Source organism: Peromyscus californicus, unplaced genomic scaffold, assembly GCF_007827085.1.
Source record: "Peromyscus californicus insignis strain IS unplaced genomic scaffold, ASM782708v3 Scaffold_18__1_contigs__length_77618521, whole genome shotgun sequence".
NCBI classification, from domain to species: Eukaryota; Metazoa; Chordata; class Mammalia; order Rodentia; family Cricetidae; genus Peromyscus; species Peromyscus californicus.
In genome coordinates, this window is record NW_026294480.1 from 32,704,094 (window position 1) to 32,729,286 (window position 25,193).

The 25,193-nt window shown below is 40.8% G+C and overlaps 1 protein-coding gene across 1 annotated transcript in view; it reads right to left on the bottom strand.

Annotated features, from left to right (window-relative positions):
• Mroh2b (maestro heat like repeat family member 2B) overlaps positions 1 to 25,193 on the bottom strand; it is a 53,924-nt gene that overhangs the window by 11,899 nt on the left and 16,832 nt on the right. Inside the window, exons 16-30 of the mRNA XM_052742808.1 lie at positions 25,033 to 25,174; positions 24,073 to 24,116; positions 21,927 to 22,034; positions 19,790 to 19,906; positions 17,271 to 17,378; positions 16,648 to 16,800; positions 12,314 to 12,340; positions 11,474 to 11,593; positions 11,234 to 11,313; positions 7,946 to 8,081; positions 7,762 to 7,857; positions 7,395 to 7,484; positions 6,952 to 7,072; positions 3,117 to 3,214; positions 1,284 to 1,436 (exon numbers count right to left, since the gene is read on the bottom strand). Of these exons, the coding sequence (XP_052598768.1) occupies positions 1,284 to 1,436; positions 3,117 to 3,214; positions 6,952 to 7,072; positions 7,395 to 7,484; positions 7,762 to 7,857; positions 7,946 to 8,081; positions 11,234 to 11,313; positions 11,474 to 11,593; positions 12,314 to 12,340; positions 16,648 to 16,800; positions 17,271 to 17,378; positions 19,790 to 19,906; positions 21,927 to 22,034; positions 24,073 to 24,116; positions 25,033 to 25,174 (1,593 nt within the window). The remainder of the gene's footprint in view (positions 1 to 1,283; positions 1,437 to 3,116; positions 3,215 to 6,951; positions 7,073 to 7,394; positions 7,485 to 7,761; positions 7,858 to 7,945; positions 8,082 to 11,233; positions 11,314 to 11,473; positions 11,594 to 12,313; positions 12,341 to 16,647; positions 16,801 to 17,270; positions 17,379 to 19,789; positions 19,907 to 21,926; positions 22,035 to 24,072; positions 24,117 to 25,032; positions 25,175 to 25,193) is intronic.

Here is a 25,193-nt window from a genome sequence, read left to right on the forward strand (position 1 = left end):
TGAGAAGTCAGGATAGAGTGTCTCCACTTGGAGCTCTTAACAGAGACTCCTGAATCTAAATTCTGTTCTTTCTGCTTAAGTCCCCAGCTGTGACAAAGGACTGAGCACTTTCCTCAACCCACTGTCAACCTTGCTTTCCAGATAACATACACTAATGGGGTGGGAAAGAGCAATATGAAGAGCAGCAGTGAACTGGAGAACCTCCCAGGGCTTAGTGGCCATCTCCGAAGCACCTACCTATTATAGAATATTATTTTAAGATGTACTACTTTTGTTCATGTTGCATTTGTTTAACTCTGAAGCTGTGTTACTGTGCCTGTTTAAAACACCTAATGGTGTTTAATAAAGAATTGAATGGCCAATAGTGAGGAGGGAGAAAGGGTAAGTGGGGCTGGCAGGCAGAAAGAATTAATAGAAGGAGAAATCTGGGAGGCAAAGAAGTAGCCAGAGAAGGAGGAGGACATCAAGGGCCAGCCACCCAGCTACACAGCCAGTCATGGAGTAAGAGTGAAAATAAGATTACAGAAGTAAGAAAAGGAAAAATCCCAGAGGCAAAAGGTAGAAGGGATAATTTAAAGTTAAGGAAAGCTGGCTAGAAACAAGCCAAGCTAAGGCTGGGCATTTATAATTAAGAATAAGCCTCCATGTGCAATTTATTTAGGAGCTGGTGGTGCCCCCCGCCAAAGAGCAAAGAGCCAAAGAGTAAAAAGAGCAGTAACAACAACAACAATACCCACCTACTCATTTTCCTGCCTTATAAATCTATTAACCCAATTTCAAGAGACCAGAGTTGTTTTCCTTGGCCAGACAGAGTGGGAACCATTTTGAGGTGTGTGTGTGAGTGTGTGTGTGTGTGTGTGTGTGTGTGTGTGTGTGTGTGTGTGTGTATGACAAAGTCTCATGTATCCTGGGCTGGCTTTGAAGTTCATATATAGCTAATGATGGCCTTGAACTCCTGAATCTCCTCTCTCCATCCTCCAAGAGCTAGGACTACAGACATATGCCACTCTGCCATGTTTATGCCATGCTGGGGATTGAACATAGGGTTTTGTGCATGCTAGGCAGGTACTCTATTGTGTTTTGAAAGTTGTTATAATAATTAAAGATTTAGCTAGGCCACTCAATCTTGTTAACATATAGGTTGGGACTCAGCTGAGGACCCAAAACTCTTGCCTGCTTCCCACTAGACTCCAATGATTAGAGGAAGAACAGAATGGGAATTTGACTCGGCACTCTGGAGCTGCTAGAATCTTGCTCTGTTACATGATTGGTTGTCAGTTCACCTGATCTTCCAGCACAGCCCCATGCTCCTTCAGGGCAGCAATCATCCATATACCACAGGCCTTGGTGCACATGGGGTTGAGAGTTTCCAGACCATCTAGTGTTTCCTCCAAGAACGCCTGAATTTCTTCATTGGGAATGAATTTGCAGATAATCTGAGGATATAGCCACAAATGCATTATCACACACATCACTTTAGATCCAGACACCTAAGCCTTCTACTATGGTATGTTTTAGGATAACAGAAACCACTGTGCTTCCCAAATGGTTAGCATATGACTGAAACCACAGAGACCAGAGAAAATAGGACCTATTCTGACTTTTTTGTCTCTAAGCAAACTACCTGGGGTGGACTCTTCTATCATTTTATATTTATTGAATCTCAAGCCTACTGTGGCGATTTCTTCTCCAAATCCAAAGTTATAGCATATTGCAGAAGGGAAAACAGTGGAGAATAGATAGATATATATGAAAGTACCTTCACACACATTTTATGTATTATAGAAATGTTTCAAGTTTTGGAGAATTTGTCACATATACTGAGAATCATGATGAATAATCAAGTGGCTGGCAGTATTCATTCTTCACTATTAAGAGCAGTCAATAAGTCAAGGAAATAAAAACTGCAATTTTGATCTCTAGGTATAGTGAGTCCAGAGCGTTTGATTGATAGCAGTGTGTGGACATGAGTGTCTATGTCTGAATATGATGCTGATGACTGAGGGTGGGCAGCCAGGTGGACACTGGCAGACTGAAAGAGTTCCCTGGGGCATCATCTTGGCCTTTGACTATCTTGAGTTGGCTGAAGTTTATTGACAGGAGAACATGACTATGCAGAACTGCCTCCCCCCCCCCCCCCCAGTGTTAAATGGTCTGATGATGTTTTGTTGAGAAAATAATGAACTGTTTTCCACTCTTTTCATGCAAGCCAGTTTGTGAGTTTTTAATGAATCCAAGAAAAATGATCAGGCTCCTACAATATGCTGTGAGCTAACATCTCTTCCTCATTCGTATCTAATTTTGACCATCTCTGCTGTTGCCACCTTGATCCAAGCTATCTCACCTAACAACTGGATTCCTGTCATTTCCTCCAAACTTACTTCATTAATTTTGCTCTTATTCCCTCCATATTATGACCTTCAAGATCTTTTAGAACCACGGAGACAATACACACTGTCAGGATACCTCTACTCTGTAAACATGATGTCATACTCTACTGACTTCACTGGACACATTTTTTTCCCTCTAGAGGGTCATCTTTAACCTATTCCTTATCCTCTTACTCGATTTTCTTTTGTTCAGTTATTTATTACTTGATGTTTTATTCGATTAGGATGCAATATAGCTTTGGGTTTCTTTTCCTAGAGCCTAGAGTTGGTCTTGACGCATGCTGTATAGTCAGTATATGCGAGTGATTGAATAAATAATCAAATAAATGACAGAATTGATTGGTCAATCTTCACAATAACTAAGAAATAAGCTGTAATCTTTTGTCTGAAGAAGGAGAAAGTACTTCCTGCAGTGTACAGAGGGTGCATTTTATTGACTGGAAAACACTTTCTCTGTCCATTCTACTCCAGGGCCACCCCTTTCAGAGCCACATGGTTCAGAATGTTTTCCATATGGCCTAGTTAATCACAGCTGAGGACTTGGAACATGTACTCAAAGTTAGTAAACTTAGGAACTGACAGAACAAAAGGTCTCTCTGAAAGGTCAGTTTGAACATCTAAATCACTGCCTTCCTGCCTTCATAATGGGGAGGACCACAGCTCACTCATTTGGAAATTAAACCAGAAATAGCTTTGTTTATGAGGCCAGGCTTTCACATCCATTACCTTAGCTATTTTGGAGGCTATCTTGATCTGGACCTGCTCATCGTTAGATTTCAGCCCTTCCTGCAAGTCTTGCAGTCTGTCCACCTCCAGGCAAATGCCTACAGTCAGCAAAAGGAGAAAGAGGCTTTCAAAACCCAAACAGAGTTGAAAAGTCTTGCTGTGTTTTGATGTGACAGTAAGTCAGCTGTTGAATGCTTTTTTACTAAACATGCAAAAGGTCACCTGATGAGGGGGTGATCATAAAAGCCGTTTCTACAGGTAGCTCTGGGCTAAACACTCTGCACACTATGATCTCATTTTCTACTCATAGAAGTCATCTGAGGTATGTGTGTTCTCTGCTCCTGTTTCTATTTTTGCAGGTGAAGAAGCTGTGGCAGAGTGGGGTGAAGCCATTTGCCTGAGGTCACACAGATAGGGCTGTCTGAATTTGAACCTATGTCTGTCTGACACAAATACCAGAGCCTTAGTAACTACCATTACTACTCTTTTTCTTGAAGTTTCATTCTGTGGTGAGTTACCTTGAGGAAAATTAAAAAGGACCAATATTGATTGGAAAATTTATCAGCAACTGCATAATTCATTAATGGTAACAGTTTATAAAAAGATCTAAATATTAATGTGCTGTGGAATATTAGTTAAAGATGTATTATATTTGTTTATGCTGTGAAACATTTGTTGCATGGTGCAAAGATGTGTTGCATTCTCTTATGTTGTATTTAACTCTGTGAAGCTGTGTTACTTTGTTTATGCTGTGAAACATTTGTTTCATGGTGCAAAGATGTGTTGCATTCTCTTATGTTGTATTTAACTCTGTGAAGCTGTGTTACTTTGCTAGTCTAAAACACCTGATTGGTCTAACAAAGAGCTGAATGGCCAACAGCTAGGCTGGGGAAAGGATAGGCAGGCCTGGCAGGTGGAGAGAATAAATAGGAGGATAAATATGGGAAGTAAGATTAAGGAGCAAAAGAAGGAGAAGGAGAGGAGGATGTCAGGGACCAGCCACCCAGCTACACAGCAAGCCATAGAGGAAGAAGTAAAGAAAGGTATATAGAATAGAGAAAGATAAAAGCCCAGAGGCAAAAGATAAACAGGATAATTTAAGTTAAGAAAAGCTGGCCAAGCTAAGGCCAATCATTTATAAGTAATAATAAGCCTCTGTGTGGTTATTTGGGAGCTGGGTGGTGGGCCTCCAGAAGAGTAAAGAGAAAAAAAAAACACCAAAAAACAAGAAAAACCAACTACAGTAATGATTTCTTGCATGTCATGAGAATGTATTTTAATGAACTTTGGACCATTCTGTGGGAGGCAGCCCAGCCAAATGCAACAGACATGGGACTTAGAATCAGATGTAGCATTGCCATGATGTCACACACCTTTAATCCCAGCCCCCCAGAGGCAGAGGTACATGGAAGGCTTTGAGTTTGAGGCCACAGTGTGAGTTAGTTCAAAGCCAGGCAACGCTATGTTGTGAGACCCCACTCATCCTTCCTTCTTTTTTTTTAAAGCAAAGAATCAGATATACCTAACTAAAAATCCCTACTTTATTACTTTTAGTGGTCTAAGTACTGATGTATTTTTCAATATCTAATTTTCCATCTTAAAACATATTGGCTATTCATGGGCACTTAATTTAGTATCACACTAGTTACTTATACCAAGTTGATGTTTAATAGTACACATGCTTCCCTACCCCCCATGTTGCTTATTTGATCAACCAAAGAAAAACAGTAATGTTAATTATTAAAGCATGGCTTTCTTTCTTTCCTTCTTTGTGTGTGTGTGTGTGTGTGTGTGTGTGTGTGTGTGTGTGTGTGTATGTGTATGTGTATGCCACAATGCCAAATGTTCTTACACTCTTTGCTCTATACCTCTCATTGAACCTAGAGCTGAACATGGTGACATATAAGCTCCAGAGACCCTCTTGTCTCTTCCCAATGCACTGCTGGGTTACAGGCAAATGTGTCCTGCTCAGCTTTTTATGTGGTCATTGGAGACTTGAACTCAGGCTGTCACACTTGTGCAGCAAGTGTTCTTAACCCATGAGCCATCCCCCATGCCCTAAATATATAGGTCAATCTGACCCTGAATTCCCGATTCTCTTGCCTCTTGTCTCTACAGCATATCTTTCTGGTGGGTGCCCCCACAATGGGCAGAATTTCTTGCAAATCAAGTGTTTGAGGATCTGTGTTCTGTATGTGTTAGGAAATCAAAGTAGCCTGCAGGAAAAATAGCTATAAAATAACAATTCTGATTCTTTGTTCATCAGAGCTCCCCTTTTCTCTAAACAGATGGTGACTAGATGGGTATTAAACTTATATGCAGTGTCTGAAGTGACATTTGACCTCTGTGGAGCTATGCTCCTGTAATGCCAAGTTGCCGTTGCTGATACATGTGCTGGTTTAACCTCAAAATGGAGAATGAAATTTTAAAATACTTTAAAAAATATTTCATATATATTTGGGTGTTGTACTGGCTGGTTTTGTGTGTCAACTTGACACAAGCTAGAGTTATCAGAGAGGAAGGAGCCTCAGTTGTGGAATTGCCTCCATGAGATCCAGCTGTAAGGCATTTTCTCAATTATTGATCAATGGGGGAGGGTCCAGTCACACATGGGTGGTGCCAGCCCTGGGCTGGTGGCCCTGGGTTCTATAAGAAAGCAGGATGAGCGAGCCAGGGGAAGCAAAGCAGCACCCCTCTGTAGCTTCTGCCCTGCTTAAGTTCCTGTCCTGAATTCCTTCAAGGATGGACAGTGATGTGGAAGTGTAAGTCGGATAAACCCTTGATCACGGTGTTTCATTGAAGCACTAGAAGCCCTGACTAAAACAGGTGCTTTTCCTGCATGTCTGTCCAAGCACTTCATGTGTGCCCTGGCTCCACAGACACCAGAACAGATCATTGGACCCCTGGAACCAGAGTTACTGGTGGTTGTGAGCCACCATGTGGGTGGTGGGAATTGAACTCAAGTCTTCTTGAACTTCTGAACTTCAGAGCCCCACATTCTCTTTTTAAAAGTACAGACAGTTCACACGTAACTGGAAAACTGAGGGTGGGAAGTCTTTGTCTCTAAGATAGAAACAAAACATCCACAAAATGCTCTCTTAGGGAACTCTGGAAATTACACAGCACCATAATAATTGTGTAATTTTCTCCTGGAGAAAAGTGTGTGATATAAAGACACTGCTAATATGTTCAATTTCCCAGTCATTTAAAACAGAGGTTTCAAAACATTTTTACCTACTTTAAGAAATCATTGTAATGCTTTTGTGTTAGTTTCTTTTTAAATCTAGGTGTGGTGGTAGACATCTTTAATTCCAGCACTGTCGAGGTGGAGGCAGCTAGAGTTCTGTGAGTTCCACATCAGGTTGGCTTAGTGAGTTCCAGGCCAGCCAGGGCAGCACGGCGGGACTTAAATCAAAACAAGACAGAAACAGAAACAAAAATAAACCAACAAACAAAAAAGGAAAATTAAGCTGGTGGTGCACACTGTTAGTCCCAGCAGTTGGAAGGCAGACTTACACTTGTGAGTTCAAGTCCAGCCTAGTCTAAATAGTGAGTTCCAGAGCATCCAGAGCTACATAGTGAGACCCTGACTCAAAAAGACCAAAAAAAAAAAAAAAAAAAAAAAAAAAAAAAAAAGGGAGTCACTGAGAAGGTGACGACATGTTGCAAGCCCAAAAGACAGTGAATTCTGTGATATAATTAAGGTATGAGAACTGAGAGCTGGAGAGGTAGGAGGTGGTTGTTGAAATGGAGATTCGTGGAAAGAGAAGGCAGGAGTTGGAAGTTATGAACACGTCTCCTGTTTGTACTCGACCATCCCTCGCCTTGCCCTCACCTTTTACACAGAACAGACCAATAGTGGAGCTCGTAGCGGCCTGGCGGATGCTGGGCAGGGTGTCACACAAGTGAGGAGCCAGGAGCCCAAGCAGTGAGCCAATTCTGAAGTTCTGTGGTGCCTGCAGGATAAAGGAGGCGCCCATGTGATGGGATGGCTTGACGGTATATCAGGGTTAAGTCCACTCTTTTCCCTGTGCAGGTCCTTTAGAAGGATGTTAAATCCTGAACACCTAGAAGGTACCTGATTCCTTATGGGCGGCAGAAGACTCCAGCGAGCGAGCATGCAAAGTCACCACAGTGCTTCCTCAGCTCTGGAGCTGGGAGATAACACCCACAGCTTTGCCGAACCCCTCCATCTGCGACCTGAGACCCATTATGTGAGAGTCTCAAGAGTCCCCATTGTTGACTAGCAATGCAATCCCTGCTTAAGGGAGTACTTGCCTCAATGTCATTTGTTAGGATTTTCGAGATGATTTCGAATGCTCTTTCTCTCTCCCACTCTTTCTGGGAAACAAGCCACATCCGGAGAAGCTGTTGGGCAAAGAAGGAAGGTCTTTGCTTAGTACTCTTCATTTGCATTTGATTTTTCTTCCCTTCTCCCTCTCTCTCTCCCCCTTTCTCTGCTTCTTCTATAACTGGGTGTCCACCTGCCTGTAAATTAAAAAGAAAAAAAAGATTGGCCCTGTGTGGGAGGGTAATGCTGGATGTCTTCCTGTGGAGAGGATGGGAGGGGCTGGTTATCGGAGCACTCTAGCAGACACGTTGGGGAGGGAGTTGGGCAACCAGTGTGAATGGTGGCCCTACTCACGTTAAACATTTCTTCACAGTTCTGGGCATCCATGTCATCCCATATCATGGACCTCAGAAGTTTCCCCAGGGCATCCATAGATCGTTCATAGAGAAACTGAAATCAAGGGTGACTGTTGGTCTCAGGCTGCAGGGAAAGCAGTCCCAGGGGAACTTTTCTCTCTTCTCGGGCCCCCATCACATACGTTAATGCGTTCCTTGTCTTTGTCTGTTTCACCGGCACTTTTGAGTTTTTCCAGAGGTGGAAGGGGCATCAGCCTCCGAATATTCTCTTCAAGAATATTCAGGTGGTCATTTAGTGAGAGCAGAGGCTTCAGTTTGCTGAAATGAGCACCATGTGGAGGGAAGGATATAATTACAAACACACTTGCCAGGACAATGATGAAGATCTGTCTATAAAAATCTGAGTAGGTGACAGATACCTCACACTCTCTGAACTATTTTTGAGATGTTGAGAGAAGTCGTGATAGCACAGGTGAAGGAGACACATTGCTCCCTGGGATATTGGGAAGATGTCAAGCCCTGTTAATCTCTGTTAGAGTCGCTATTGGTGTTAATGATAAATTCTTATTGTGAGCATTTCTGTTAAAAAAGCAAAGATGGCGAAGGATGGGGCAATTTGGCTCTCTCGCTTCCTCCCTCCCTTCCATCCAAACATTTACTATATAGTTATCACAACAATACTTTACTTGGGAAAGTGCAAATGTTAGTTCAGTATGAAAAGGCCCTTCATTAAAATTTATGACAATAAGGTACACTTCAGAGCTTCTGTATTAGGGGAAAGAAAAACTAAGAGTGTGAAAAGGTACTCAGAGAGGAGTGTAAGTCAGTGCCCAGTTGGGAAGATCATTTCCCATCTTCTCATTGCCATCGTTTGATTATTTTCTTAAAATTGGTGTACTGCTATAAAACTGATGCACAATAAACTGCATCTATTCAAGTCTACACTTTAATGAACTCTGACAAGCACACAGAAGTGAGAACGACAACATGATTGACACATGACCTTTCTAGCATCCCCTGATTTTCTTCCTGCCAATTTGTGGGTTGCCTTGCCCTCCACTTTGGCCCCATACAATCAACGCTTTTGTGTGTGTGAATAGAGACTAGTACAGTTCTATACAAACTGAGTGTAGCCAGTAGGCACACACGGCCATTGAAGCTGATAATATGAATTAAGATGTCATGTGTGATGCATACTCAACTTTGAGAATTTTGAGTAAAAGATAATGTAGTTTAAAAAATACTGAACAAATGATGAAATAATCATGTACTGGATATATTGGGTGAAATGAAACAAAACATGCACTAAGAATTAATTTGATCTTCTTTTTAGTGCTGGGGAAGGCTTTGTGCATGCTCAGCAAGTACTCTATCAGTGTACTACATTATACCCAGCTCTTAACTGATTTTAAAAGCGTGTTACAATGTCACAGTAATTAAAAGAGTGCAGTGTAAATATATAGGTAGACTCATGGACCCATGGAATAGAACAGAGAACACAGAAATAAACCTTCAAATAATATAATGATTGATATTTGATTTGGATGCTAAGATAGTTCAGTGTGGGGAAAGAAGAGTATTCTTTTAATTTCTTCAGACACACTTACTGTGTACATTTTAGAAGTCTTAAACATGGTTTTGCTATATATGTATGTATACAACTACTATAGGAAAACAAGTGAACTCATGTAATAGGTCATAAAACCTTCCCACACTGTAGCAACATCAGCTATAATTTATTCATGGAGTTAAAATCTTGAATTAGCATGCCATTTGGAAGCACAGCTGTTAATGGGACACATTATCTTCAGACTTATTCATTGCACAAAACGTTACTCTGTATTCTTTGATGGATATTGTTTTATCCCCCTTGGCCTTGACTTTAGTAGCCATTGTTTTATTATCTATTTTTTCTTTTGTACTTGACTTTTTTCTTTAGATTTGCCATATAAGAGAGACCCAATGGTACTTTTTCTTTCCATGTCTGGCTTATTTTATTTGGCACAATGTCCTCTAGATAAACCCATGTTATGACAAAGGACAAGATATTCTAATTTCTAAGGCTGGATAATATTCTATTATGCATATGTTCCCCACAGTCCTTTATACACTTGTCTATTGATGAATACTTAGGTCGCTCTCTTACCACGGTTTTTATGGAAGACCCTGCGATGAACACTCCAGTTATTTTACAAGGTGGTGATCCTTGGGTATCTACCCACAAGAGACACTGAAGGGTCATGTGAAAATTTTGTCAAAACTTCCATACTGTTTACCACAATGCACCAACATCCATGCCCAAAACCACAGTATAGGATTCTCTTTTCTCCCACCCCCACCAACACTTATTTCTTTTTAGGTAACAGCAATCCTAATGGGTACAAAGTGTTATCTCATAGTGTTTTTGATATTCATTTCCTTGATGATTAGTAGTCTTGAGTATTTTATATATAATCATTACACAGAAATAAATACAAATAAAGAAAAATGTAATTTGTGAAGAATCGATGATACTGTGGGAATTTGTAAGACGAAGTGTGAAAAATTAGGGTGAAAGGTCTTATGCAAACAGGATCTCAGGTCTATGAAGAAAGTGAGGACACAAAAGATGTTGTCAAAAATGTCAACAGGAGCATCTTGGGTGAGTTTTGTTATTTTAACTTTACTTTTCAAATTTTAACAGTAAACAGTATGATTCTAGATTGCTGTGGGGAATATGACTCTACAAATGTGCACACAATTATTTTCTTTGTCAGCTTTGTCATGGCGAGCTCCCTAAAGCTAGAGCGTGATTAGATATTTCCTAAGATTTTAGTTTGAAGATGAAAATTTACCTGTAGGCTAAGATCTTGGATGAGAAATTTCCCTTTGTGTAGAAATGTAAGTCTCTCATCTATGAAGAAACCTGACTCCTCTGAATAGCTGTTTGACCCTGTCAGTTATCCAATGATCAATATCTTAGCCAGTTTGGTAACTCTTCAGAAGGAGAGAAAGCTGTCATTTGTGAGTCCCACTGAAGAAACGTGGTTGTTTGGGGGAGGATGTACTGGAGCCTGCACTGACAGATTAGTCAGTTGATAGTCAGGAGGAGGCAGAAAGGGAGAAAATAAGAATAAGAAAGATTTGTGGTGGAGTGGGTGAGTCACAAGCATGAGGTCCTGAGTTTGCATCCCTAGAACCCAAAGGATGGACTCTGAGAACCTGCATACAAAAGCTGCGGTGGTGTTGTGTACCTGTAACCCCAGTGCTGAGGTGAGCAGAGAGATAGATTAGTGTTCGGGTGGGTAGAGAAAGGGGGTCCCACTGGCCAGCCAGTCTAGCAGAAACTGTGAACTCTGGGTTCTAGGGATTCTGTCTAAAAATGGGGTAGAGAGCAATTGAAGAGGACACTCCACGTCCACAGGCATGTGTGTACACACACACACACAAGAAACACATAATGCACTAAGAATAACGAAGATTTCTCCTACCTTAGGTATCTGAGGGCGATTAAGACTTTCCATCTAACAGGGCTGGCCAAGGAATTCAGGGGTTCATCCTTTATCAAGTCCTGGAACACAAGAGAGGAGGCAAAACATTTCAGAAAGACTTGGGTCTTTGGGTGCCTTGGGTCAGAAGGATTCAAGAGATGTGTTTCATGGTGTTGCTGAATGTCACCCACTTTTACATGGAATACTCAGGACCCCCTTTCTTCCTTCTTGTGTACACACCAGCATAAAACCGACCAGCACCTCCTTGTAGGTAAATTGGAACTTGTGGTCCTCGGCGTCTTGGATGGCGATGCCAATCTCAGTGATGCTTCTTGTGAAACTCATTTGCAGATCCATGTCCTGAAGCAAAGTGAGCCCCAGTAAAAGCCTAGGTCTTAGACACCAGGCCTGGGTCTACAAATATGACTAAAGGTGACACATTGGCTTCTTTTGCCATCTCTACCCCCCACTTAGGGTTTGAGTGCCAGGAAAGTTAGGACATGAAGGTCAATTTCTTCCCACACACATTATAGTTTTTCTAGAATGGTGTTTTTCAAACTTTTTTTCTAACCATGAACCGCAGAAGGAAATAAAACAATTAAGACTTACTTGCACAAAAAAATCTAAGACATAATTGAAATAAAAATTAATAATAATCTTGTTATTTGCACTGTATTGTTTAATTTTTCACTTTTACTTTGTTTTATTTAACATTTTGCTGCTTGTGACTTATTAACTTGATATTATGGTCCCCCTTGGGGGAGTTCACAATCTGCAATTTGAAATACACTGCAATGGTTTATACTTCTAAACCACCTAGAACCTTAATATATCTCTTTGTTCTTATATTAGGCTTATGGGGCATGGCTTCAATTGGGTCAATTTTGCATGTTGAGATCCTTTTCAATAGAATCAGATCAAGAGGTCATCTGTACTTGTCATACTTCCCAGGGGGAAGTATGTTCAATGTATGCATGTATTTTCTTTTTTATCCACCCACCCACCCACCCATATCTATCTATCTATCTATCTATCTATCTATCTATCTATCTATCTATCTATCTATCTATCATCTCCTACCTTATTTATCACAGACATGCCCAGAACCTGAAAAATTAAAGACAAAAGTAGATACAGAATAAGCAACAATCAAAGACATTTCCAACCCTCAAATACACACCCCTTACGCAGAAACACAGCCACAAGAGGCATCTCGTCTCACTGGCAGGTCCATTAAGGACAGCAACAACAAGAAGGGGAAAGACAATGTTTTCAGGCTAAAACCTCTCTAGCCAGTTTTGGCAGGGAGAAAGGGAAAAGGCTTTCTGGAGTAAGTCATAGGCAAAGCTATAAAATGGAGGGCCACAGGGTCACTGACGGTAGAGCTGAAAGAACAGTCAGAGCTGCAGTCAAACTTGTGCTGGGAATTTGAGTCTGTTCTGGTGGGATTGAAGCATTAGGGATAATTTTAGCATGTGGCAATTTTCTGTTCCCTTATTTGCAGCTCGATGTGGGAGAGGAAAGGTATCCAGTTGACCTGAGCCCTATCAGAATGTGTAGCGTGCAAGCATGCACACAGCTCCCAGCGAGCTCGTTTACAGTGTGCTGTGAGCCACTCTGTTGAAATCATGTGCTACAGCTGTCCACTGGACTCCACACAACTCTGCCTCCCCCACCTCCACCGCTTTATAACTAGCATATACCACTGAATTCAGGTGTTTCAAGGTAAAAGGCAATCTGTATGCTCTAATTTTAATTAACTAATTGTATTCTGTGTTTTAAGTTGTATTATTTATTTACTTGAGATAGGGTCATGTTATGTAGCCCAGGCTGATCCCAATTTCTCTTTTCTTCTGTTTTTTTTTTTTGACTCCCACACAAAGAAATGGATTTGTGATGTTTTCATATAAGTAAATAATTATATTTTCTTTTAATTTCTTCCTCCACTACCTCCCCCATCCCTATTCCTTGCCTCTAACTGGTTCTCTCTTCTGCTTTCATGATACATACATTCCATCACTTGCTATTGAGTCCTCTTCCCCCTCCCTTTAAGCATCACAATTACCTTCTACTTTTTTTTTTTTTTTTTTTTTTTTTTTTTTTTTTTTTTTGGTTTTTCGAGACAGGGTTTCTCTGTGTAGCTTTGCGCCTTTCCTGGAACTCGCTTTGGAGACCAGGCTGGCCTCGAACTCACAGAGATCCGCCTGTCTCTGCCTCCCGAGTGCTGGGATTAAAGGCGTGCGCCACCACCGCCCGGCACACCTTCTACTTTTATGACTGTATGTATATAAGTAAATTCAAGCACATATATGTATATATTATACATACGACAGAAAATGCAATATTTGTCCTGACCTATTTTGCTTAACAATAATTTTTAGTCTTATTTCTATTTCCTAAAAATGAAGTAATTTCATTCTTTGTTTTGGTTGAACAAAATTCTATTGCATGCATATATCACATTTTGCTTTAATCTGTTGATGAACATGCATGCTGGTTCCACATTTTGGCTCTTATTACTAGTGCTTCAAAAACATGGGTGCACAGTTATCTCTGTGCTATGCTTAAAGTTCTTTTAATATATACCCAGGGATGCTAGAGCTGGGTCATATAATAATTCCAATTTTAGTTTTGCAAGGAACCTCTGTATTATTTTCCAGAGTATCTACACCAGTGTACATGCCCACCTAAGTTTTTCTCTTTCTCCACATCCTCACCATCATTTGCTGGTATTTGTTTTCTTGTCAAGAGCCATTTCTCTTGTGGTGAGATAGAATCTTAAAGCAGTTTTAACTTGTATTTTGCCCTATGACTAAGACATTGTAAAGTATTGGCTATTTCTATTTCTTCCTTTGAGAACTGCCTATTCAATTCATTAGTCAACTTATTGACTGGGTGACTTGCAACATCAGTATTTGACTTTTGAATGCTCTGTTGAACCATCCTCACTTCTCTGGAATGAAATGAACTTGGTCATGGTATGTGATTTTTTTTTAAATGTAGTCTTGAATTCTATTTGCTAGTATTTTACTGATTTTTTTATATGTTCGAACTCTCAACTTCATCCCATCATCCTTCAAGACCTATGGTTACAGGCACATAGTAACACACAAGACTTTATTTTTACTTAAAAGACTAGGTTTAGTCTAGTAAAAATGAAAGACTAGATCTCTAGCATTGGTTTTAATTGTGTGTGTGTGTGTGTGTGTGTGTGTGTGTGTGTATCTATAGTAATTATTTTCAGTATAATGCCCTAGCCACATTTACCCACAAGTCTTATTATTTTCTTTACATCACTTCCACATATAATAGCAGAATTTCTTACTCTGAAACACTCATATTAATTTCAATTATCTTTATCTCCCATTTTCTTTTAGTTTTGTACTGTTTCCTCAGTGGATGACTAAAAATTAATGTATCACAAAACATTTTTATCATGTTTTAAAAAATCCCTCATTGTTGCTAATTAGATTTGAGGGCAAGAGAATCATCTCCTGTTGAAATGAGAGCCCTGGTCCTTTGCAAAACTGATTCTATGTTGTCCTTCTCTGGCTCTATTTTAGTCTTTTTTTCCATTCCTGATTCATTCTCTTCTGCAGTTACACTGGATATTAGAAATGACATGACTGATTGGTCAACATTTTTATAACAAGAGACTGAAGTCATCCTTAAGTTACAGTGAGCCTTGTCAGACAGATTGTCGTTGAAATGAGAGCAATTATCAAGGATGGTGAGGCTGTACCTCACAGACTGCCTCACAGGAATGAGGTTGCTCCCCTTAAATGATGGTGGTGCTAACAATTTCCTCAGAACCTTTTACAGAACCAGAGCTAAGATAATGATCTATCTTGGTCTGACCAAGATTATGTGCTTTGTCATACCCTGACCCATTTTCTTTGGTTCCCTGTCCAGTAACACCTCACTTTCTGTGAGCCCCTGGAAGACAGACCTGAGATCACTGACCTCCACTCTATTTGTTCTTCCCAACATGGACACATTTCCCTAGAAGTCTAGAAATTCGAGGAACGTGTTAAACATCCAGATTTTGTCATCCATTCCTAAAAGCGGACTCACTGGTCAACTCTGTCTTTAACGGGCTCTTCTGGTGACTAAGGTGTGGGATTCACTACCCTACACACTTCTCCTGGAATATGCTTATATCTATAATTTTATGAACACCCTACAAAACAATTCTTATCACATATATATAGGAATTCGAGTCAAGGGCACTGTTATGGTCTGAATGTAGAATGTCCCCTGCAGGCTCAAGTTTTGTGCTCTGTCTCAGATAATGATACTATTTTGGGAGGTTCGGAAAACTTCAAGCTCAGGGGATAGGGCATATCTTGTGCATGGATCTTTATCCCTCCTCCTCCTTCTTGTGTGCCATGGAGAGAAACTTCAGCATATACTCCTGCTACCATACTAGTCTACCCACGCTTGTGGGGGTCAAGCAACCATGGAGAGAACTCTCTGAAACTATGAGCCAGGTTAAGACTTCACTCCCTTAATTTATTTCTCTGTGGCAGTTTGTTGACAGCAATGTAAACTTCTGTCAGATCTCAACAGCAAGAGGGTCTGCAATGTAACGTAGAAGCAAATGTGGAAATAATCAGGGAGACCTCCCCACACCTACTTTTGGATAAGAATCACTTGTAAACCTCCTAAGCCTACAGGTTTGCCGATTCGTTTTGTGACCTACCCAATCAATATCCCTGGAAATCTACTCTGTAAAGCTGAACTTTGAATTCAACCCCTCGGTGATTCTTATGGGGTCACCGTGACCATGGTCAGCAAAGCGGCTTTGAATTGACAATATGTGTGAAGTAGTTTGTGAGAGGAACAAAGAAAATGCTCTGGGGGAAGAAATGATCAGATGAATTGCAGCTCAATTTGGTGGCTCTGAGGCTGGCTTCACATTCTTGGTGTGGAAAAGAGTCAAGAAGGTCAGGGGTGCCAGGGATGAATGAGGAGGAAGAAATGGTACAAAATGAGATGGATGGAATAGCTTGATAAATGACACATTTTATTCAACTTAAAAATAAATATATGGTGCTTACTATTTAATGTCACAAGTGACATATGAGAGGTGAAGTGGCTGACTCTCAGCTATACTTATAAGATTATTACAACAGGAAAGTGATAAGTCAGCTGCCCTTCAGTGGTGTGGGGTAATTATTTATATTCAAAGAAGGCTGAGATCACCATGGATACAAGTGGCCTGGGAAGGCATCTGGAAAGTTGCAGGACATGCACTGCCTAGAGCCTCAGGAAAGAATTGACATTTGGCCTTACTCCATAAGCTAGTGTCTCTGATCATATGTGCTCATCTCTCTAACATGCTAGATCTTATTTATTGATTTTCATTTGGCGCCCCAGCCTGGAAATGGAAGCAGTCCTGCGACAGGTGTTACCTGAGAACACTGGTTATAGAGAAGCAGGATTTGAGCCATGATGTCTTGATCAAGCCTGACTAGAAGCTGCTGCTTGGGGGCATGGAGGGCCACAGCCCCATAGATCAAGATGAGGTCTGTCTTGGTCAGGCTCTTTTTTCCAGAAAAAATACCCTTAAAGACAAGAAGAGGGAGATAGAGATCATGTGAGGGAATTTGCTTTCTCTCATAGTTTGTCTTAATCCCGTGGACCACCACAGGGGTTAAATAACCGGACTGGGATGATTGCAGTGATTCTAAAACTGGCATGTTCTTGCTTGTACAAATGTGGACAACCAGGACTGCGGTGGGGCCGTGAAGCTTCTGTTAATTAGTGTCTACCCCATCCCTCCTTCAGGGAAGTGAGGTAAACGTCACTGAAGCTGTGGTTCGACAAACGCAGACACGCGTAGGCTTTCCTGATCAGTGCTAGCGTCAGTGAAAATGGAGTAGCCTCCTTACATAGCTGGCCATCCTGTAGCACCAAAGCTCAGAATTGAGAGTGGTAAGAATAGTGTGGAATAGAGATGTTCACCGAAGAGTTAAACATTGCTTGCCTCTGAGGTAACTGTGGGCTTCAGAAAAAAAAAAAATTAGTCCTTTACCTTACATCGATTGATAAAAAACTTCTCCTTATCTTGGAATGTTTTAAGAACTTTTAGAACAATATCCAAGTGGTTCTCAGAGCAGTATCCTAAAATAGATGTTGTCCCCTAAAATCAGAAGGAGTAGATTTTGAGTATAACCATGCATTCAATAAATACTTATTGAGTATCTACCACTGTGTGACAGACACTTTTTTGGTCATTGGAAGATACAGGGTTGAACAGGGCATCCCGAAACCTCCTTCCCCGTGGAGTACACAGCCAGATAATACTGCTGGCAGGCCACAGGGAACTGAGCAATACAGTATGCCAGAGCGTGACAAGGCAGTGGCTGATGAAGACTGAGGAAATCTGTCATGTCAATAGGGTGGTTAGAGATTTCCGCACAGACACAGTCAGGTCAAGCAGAGGCAGCGCCCTGACTGTAGGGAAAGCATGAGTTGCTGGGATTCCTACAAGTTGCTGCAGAGTTCTAAACACAGAATAAATGCAAATGCCTGAAGCCACTGAAAAGAGCTGAGGGACTGATCTTAAAGGTCGAGGAACCCTGAGGTCTACAGCTGACCCTCAAGAGTTTGGATGCATGACTCATGTTGGTGTTTTTTACATTATTTTTTAAGTTTAACTTTTGTTCTCAATCAACAAATAAGAAGTGGTACAACAAATATTTAAGGGGTACAGTGGTACAGTGTGGAGTTCTGATGCCTGCCTACCCTGTGGGATATTCAAATGAGGCTGAATATCATATTTGTTGTCCTAAATACCTACAGTTGCTTATGAGTGTGTGTGTGTGGGGGAGGGGTGAGGGTAACATCTAATACCCATTATTTTGGGGCATTATGAAAGGCCTAAAATACATTATAACCAGCAATGTTTGTTGATAATTTTACACTGTTGAAATGGCCTCATATACGAGGTGATTTAATTCTTGAAGTCTGGTTGTCAAGACCTGGTTGTTTCCTGTTCTAATGATACAGCCCCTGCCCATAGTCTCCTTCCCATCTTGCTTTCTCAATATGGACGTCACCATAAAATCTTCCTTATGATTCATACAAGAATCTTGTCATGGTTCTTTGATTACAGTTTATTTCATGCGTGCTGTCACATTTCATCTGGACACACAACACTACTGGGGTACTGTGTTTAGTTCTGACACACAAGCCCCACCCCTGACAGTGGAAGGCACTTGGCACACATACTCCTACCAAATAGCCTGTGGCCCAGTGGCCTCAGTCAAAGCCCTAAGATGCAAATTTGTTTGAATCTTGTAGACTGTCTCATAATACTCCGTGCTTTTTCTTGTCCAATTCATCTGTCATTCCAGCCTGACAAAACCCAGTCCCTGGACAAATAGACTCTCAGTTGACCCAGCGCTTGAGCTGCTGGAGAACATTTGAGAAAGCCAGGGGAGTTCCACCTTGGTGGGGCCCTCAAATCCATAGAACTGTCTCAAGACTTTTGTTTAGTTTTCTTCCCTCATTTCTTTCAAGTTGCAAGTTCAACCTCAAGTAGTCTGGTGTTACTCAAATGATATCATGTGTGTGAGATGCACAGAGAGAAAGGCATGGTCTCACTTACCATGTCATGTGTGGGCACTCAACTCACCTACACGGCATTCCTAAGTGACTTGGATGTGTGGGAGTACTCACTAACTTCAATGAAAGTAAACAAGTTAGCTGAGGAGCTCCGAGGAATGTCATATTTTGTCATAGTTGGTGAAACTCTAAGAGCTTGAGTGAGAATCTTAACGGATGCTTACACTGGGCCCAAAGTTACTTTGCTTCTGAGTGTATAGCTCCATGAAAAGGGTCAGTATGATGGGGAAGTCGTGTTAGAAATATCACCCAGGAAGACTGGCGGTCACACATCCTGAGAAGGGGAGGACAGTGGTGCAGAAGCAGCGTCACACACCCACAAAAGTTTAGTTGTTTCTCCTATTTACTGTGAGAGAAGGAAATTTAAACATCTTAGAATTTCTGGGGAGAGATGTAACAAGATAACGCTACAAGATTTTTTTTTTTTTTAGCAGTTTCTATTAATGGGGGAGCCCTTCTCATTATTTTCAATATAAACCTTTTCTTTTCTCCACAGTAGCACACGCTCTGCCAACTAGGCTAAGCAGGGAGTAAATAAAAACATTTCTCTGTCTCTCTTAGGTTCGTGCTCATTACTCTTTCTAGATGACTGTTAAAGTCACTCTCAGCTTGAAAATTCAGTCATCCTGACGGTCATCACCATACTCCAAGAAATCAGTGCTAAGGCATAAGATGCATCATAGAGGTATTAAGTGAGAATGTTTGAAATTCATGTTGCAGTATTTTTATAGACGTGGCAGAAAAAATAATAAGGTACTGACATTTAAACAGGGAAACTTTTTTTTTTCTGGAAAGAAATCCTTTTGGACTTTTCTAAATGTACAAAGGAAGAATTCTAGTTAACAAGACAGCCAGGGTTGTCTCAAGTTCTGTGGAGAGGAATAACAGCTATCACCAGAAGAGGGGACTGACATGGGGACTCACCTGTCTCTGGTCCCCCAGCTGGCTGGGAGTGACCAAGAACTCCTTGATCTGTGAGCTCACAAACTCTGTGTCTGGGCAGGATGCTAAGGTAGTTCCCAAGGCTTTCCAAAGGAATTTCTGGAAAACAAAAGATGAGCTGTAGGATTCTGAAAGTTTGGAAAACAGGATTGATGAAAAAGGGGAGGAGCTGAAGTAGTGATAAGGAAAAAAAACCCAACTTGGTCTTAACTTATGATAGCCTGATAGCTGCGTGCCTCGCACGTGTTCTCTTTCTGAGAATGGGCTTCCTTCAGGCTTTCTCTCCACTGGTGTTCTTCTGCATGCCTTCAGAAAGTGTTCCTAACGCTATCATGACTTTCATTCTCTATCATAGCTTCTTTTTGAAAATGTATACCTGCATATAGTATATCTTGGTCATATCCATTCCCTATTCCCTCCTTCCAGCTCCCCTTGGCCCTCTCTAACACATCTCCTATCTTCTTCTCAACCCATTTTATCTAGTGCTGTCCATATGAACTTATGAGTGGGGGTCATCCACTGAGGCATGGGAAACCTAGTAGTGGCTTTCCCCAACCCTAACCAATGAAAAGTGCCTCTCTCTCCTTTCCTCTGCAAATGTCTGACAGTAGGGATGGGGCTTCTGGATACCTCTCTCTTCCAGGCTGGAATTTTTAAGTCTCTTTTATGCCCATGGCCAAGGAAGACCTTGTGTGTTGTTAACTTATGAGGTCAAGTTAGCTAGCCAGTTAGGAATAAGAGACTACATGGAATAGAAACAATCTGTCCCAACTAAGACCATGACATACAAAGGAAGCTCTAGTATACACTGAGAATCTGCTTGAGAAGACTGAAAGCTGAATCCACAAAGCCCAGTTCTAAGACAGTTGTCAAAGTGCAAGATTGTGGAGGAAATGAATGACTGTTACTTCAACCTGTTAGAAATGACTTGTTATACAGTGAAAACTAACTGGGTACACATTTAATTAACTTATTTTCAGTGTAAGGATTACATTGTTCTGCCTCTCCGGGTATCGTAGCTCATGCCTGTTATCTTAGCACTCAGGAACCTAAGGAAGATTTCCATGAAGTTCCAGGTTTGTCTGAGCTACAGAGTAAAACACTGTTTGAAAAAAGCAAACTCCTCAAAATTGGTCTGACTCTTTAGAAGGTTATTATCTTGGAGCAATCTTGTAGGTTTGGAAACTGCTGGGTGAACGGTGTGACTTCAGGTACACAGGGACTATTTGTACAATGAGGAAAAGAAAGGCATTGCTTGCATAGTCTTAACTGGCATCTCCAGACTTTGTGGACCAGTCTGGAGAATTGGTACTTTGAACCAAACCAGAGCCAGTCAGGGAGAACTTGGAGAAGCATATGGAAGAACTGAAGTTAATAATGAATAATAATCATTTGGTATTAGAAATTGTAAAACTTAGGACATGTTTTTCTTGAATACTAAAATTTATGAATGATTTTTAACCTAATAACGACCATGGTCAAAGCTGCTTTTATACCCAGCACACATGTACTACTTAGGGACCTGCTTCTGCACCTGTTGAAACCCTTGAAATATATCAAACCATGCATATTCTGAGGATTCAGAGATTTAAACAGTTTTCCACAGGCAACATTAGGAGTACATAGCAGACCCTAGATTCAGATTCCATTTAGAATGGAACTCTGCAGGGTGGAGGGTTATGGGCATGACACAAGGGAACTCAAGAACTGGATTTTGAACAACCTCTTGTCTCTAACTTTGCTCAATTTTAGTATTGTTTCTGGCTGCCTGGCTTGTAACACTGGCATAATGGGAACCAAAGCACAAACTGACTTTTAACCAGCTCAGCCATTTGCCTTCCTGTGTCCATTCTTCCTCCTCTAGAAGAGATCCCTGGATTGTAGCACAAACCTATTGCTCACCAATATTCCTTAAAGATGGGTGTGGTCTTATGAGCGTGGTAGGCTACATGTGAGAGAAGAGAAGGAGGAAATACTCAATACTCAGCAAGTGACCTAAGGGGAGTCCTTTATCTAATCATTCTTTTCTCCTTTTGGATGCCCTGAAGACAAGATAAAGCACGAGAAGCCGTTTTGGGTCATAAGGTGGATGCCAAAGTCCCTTTGTTGAAAAACCAACCTTTTCTATGGAGCTGTTGGAGTAACTGCCCATTTGCTGGCTGAAGTCCCGACTCAGTTGACTGGTCCAGGCTACGTCACTAATTTTCCGTAAAGATTCCTTGAGCAACTGTTACAGGAAGTAAAAGTTACATGTGAGTTTGACTATTTAGTGGGTTTTCCTGGTACTTTTTTTTTTTATTTTCTAAAATCTATCTATCTGTCTGTCTGTCTGTCTATCTATCTATCTATCTATAACTGGGATCATTCTTTTCAAATTAAGTAACTTATTATTTTGGAAACTTTCCCTTCATTTATTTTTAAAACTACTTTTTGATGTTATGAATTCCTATTAAGACTAAAATACACATATGTAGAAATTACTTTATGCAAGTACCTTCCTTTCCTTTCTTAAACAGAACTTACACAAAGATTAAAATAGAATATAATCAGAAACATAAATTGCAGTTAACATTTTTCAAGTTTTGGTAGATTTGGAAAAACTCCATTAGTCAATGTTTGTGTGGCTTATTGCCTACAAAATGTGAGAGAGAGAGCTTTCAAGTAGGGGATGGAATATCTTCAAGAACCGAACAGAGACACAGGTGCATTTCTGCACCTCATCCAAGTGGACCTTCCTGAACTTACCAGATGTTCCCAAATAGAACCATAGAGAAGACTCTTGAATCCTTGTATTGCCTCATCGAATGGTGTGTTAAAAAGAAGTTTTATCTTATTGGAGGACAAAAATCTGTTGGGATTTCTAAAACATATTATTTCTCTTACATTTCCTCCTCTTTAAGCTTAGAAAAGAACACTTAATGTCAAAGGCCCGTGAAGAGATTGTGTGCATTTTTTAAACCGGAGCTCAGCTAGTGGGCCTCTTAAGGAAAAGAAATGAATCAGTCTTGGAAGTTTGAGGGAAGAACATATGTTACACGGCTTTGAAAAAAGATTAGTTGCACACTCAAGCCTGGAAGAAGGAAGCGACCTGCTCTGGAGGCTTCCTGTTGGAAGAAAGAAATTCCCCATCGCAAACAGCTATTTTTAAAAGAATAGCTAGTGAATACAGGGTGAGGATTTTGAGACAGGAAGGAGGGTATAAAAGAAGTAGGGAACTGAAAACCAAGGACCAGCTGAGCAGGGCCACCACTTTCAGATCTTCAAGTGCATTTATATCGAAAAAGAAACAAGTCTTTAAAACATGGCTGTTCTTCAGTCCCACTCCTAGAAAAGGTGATTTCTGAAGAAGCATTGAAAAAAGGCAGAGGAGGTACTGTGGGGAGACCATTGAATACTGACACTTTTGTGATTTTTCAAACATATTTATTTACTTGGTGGTGCGTGGGTGGAGGTATGAGGGCAATTTGTGGGAGTTGGTTCTCTTCTTCCACTGTAGGGGAATAGAAATGGAACTCGAGTTGTCAGTCTTGGGAGTAAGCACCCTTATCTGCTGAGCCATTCTGCTAGCCCGAAAACTGCCATTCTTAAGAAGTCATGGGAGATTCCTATGTGGACAGATGATGATGGGAAATCTGCCTTACCAAAAGCTTCCTGTCCATGAGCCCCTCCACTGCCCATGAGTTCCTGAGATGAAATTCTTGTACACTCCTGCCTGCAACTTAATAACCCCCACAGCACTGTTTATGTTTAAAAGTCCAATGAGTTGACTGGCTACAGAGGAGTTTGTTTTCTGGAGAAAGGACACAGCATGGGCTGTTTGGGTTTTAGAAACCAGGGTTGGGTGAGGATAGCAGAAAGCAGATAGAGAAGAAAGAGTTTCATTTTGGAGCATAGAAGTGGGATTTGCATTAATCTCTGTTTTGTGAATGACAAAGGAATGAAGGGGGTAAAATTCTTGAAGAATCAAGAGTTAAGAGAGAGAAAAATAGTAAGTAAAATAGTGAAAGTTCTCTTTAACTCAGTCAACCCGAAGAACAAACATTAATGTTCTCATTATGACCTAAAGAAGGTTTAAGAGATTGCTGTTACATGCTAGTCATCTTCCCAAGCCAAGATGTGCCCTCCTCTTTGGAATAAATTGTTTTGCTGTTACTTTAGTTGATAAGAGGGATACCTACCCGATTTTACCCTCCATTGTCAATAGTTCTTGAGGATTCACACTTACCTGGCTGCTCATTAGTAGTCAGTGCAGGACCTACCCTTACCTGCAGCAACATGGTTTCCCACAACACAATGCTGGAATTATTTCCTAGAAATGAAAACAGACATAAGAACTTCAAGTAAACAAAGATCAATTCTCCCTGACTCAACAACTAGTGGATGAGACACTTCTACCTCAAAGGTTCTCTTTGTTCAGGATGAGTGTTTTGAGAGGAAATTTACCATGTTGGCAACTTTAAACTTCTCATCAAATAGACAGACTATCTCTAAACTATGATAAAATCTACTTATTTTTACTAACTTCAGAATTAGTAACTTAAATGATCACATTTCATAATGCATATTTTAACATGTTAATCTGAATAATAATTTTTTCAGTTATTTTTTGTTTTGGAAAGCTTTGGTGTGTGTGTGTGTGTGTGTGTGTGTGTGTGTGTGTACGTACATGCACACATACTACCATACACAGATGGAGGGCATAGGACAACTTTTGTGCATTGTTTCTCTTCTATCATGGAGTTCCAGAGACCCAACTCAGGCTGCCAGGGTGTGGTTGGTGGAAAGTGTCATTACCCACCAAGACATCACCCAGGCCCTGTTTTTATTTTATCATGTAGCCCAGGCTGGCCTCAAACTTCACTATGTAGCTGAGAATGACCTTGAACAGGATTATTTCTACTTCTCGATTATTAGAGTCAAAGGTATACATCAGCAAGTAGCGACTTTTTAGATCATAGCAAAGGAAAATGTTCCTATATAAAGGAAAAGATCAGAGCAAAAATGTAAGTTCCTGTACAGCTCCCACTCCTGCTCTAATCACCATGACCATTTGAGAACTAGAGGGTAAGAAGTCAAAGAAAACAAGGCAAACAAAACCTATCCAGCTCATTGCCTTAACTGCCTGAATTTGGCAGTTTTTGCCTTATGGATTTATAGATAAACAGTGCATCATTTCTTTGTGGTCTTGCCTCCTAGCATAAAGACCCAACCACACTCCCTCATACCTTCAAGAGGTCTCAGGAGCTCAGGCAAGCGTGTTTTCCACAGGTCTACCAGCTTAGGATGAATTATCTCAGGCACTATCTTCAGAAGGCCTATTGCGCTGACCCCACATAATTTCCCTAAACTGGCCAGCATAGTTATGACCTAAAGGCGGAGGAGGACA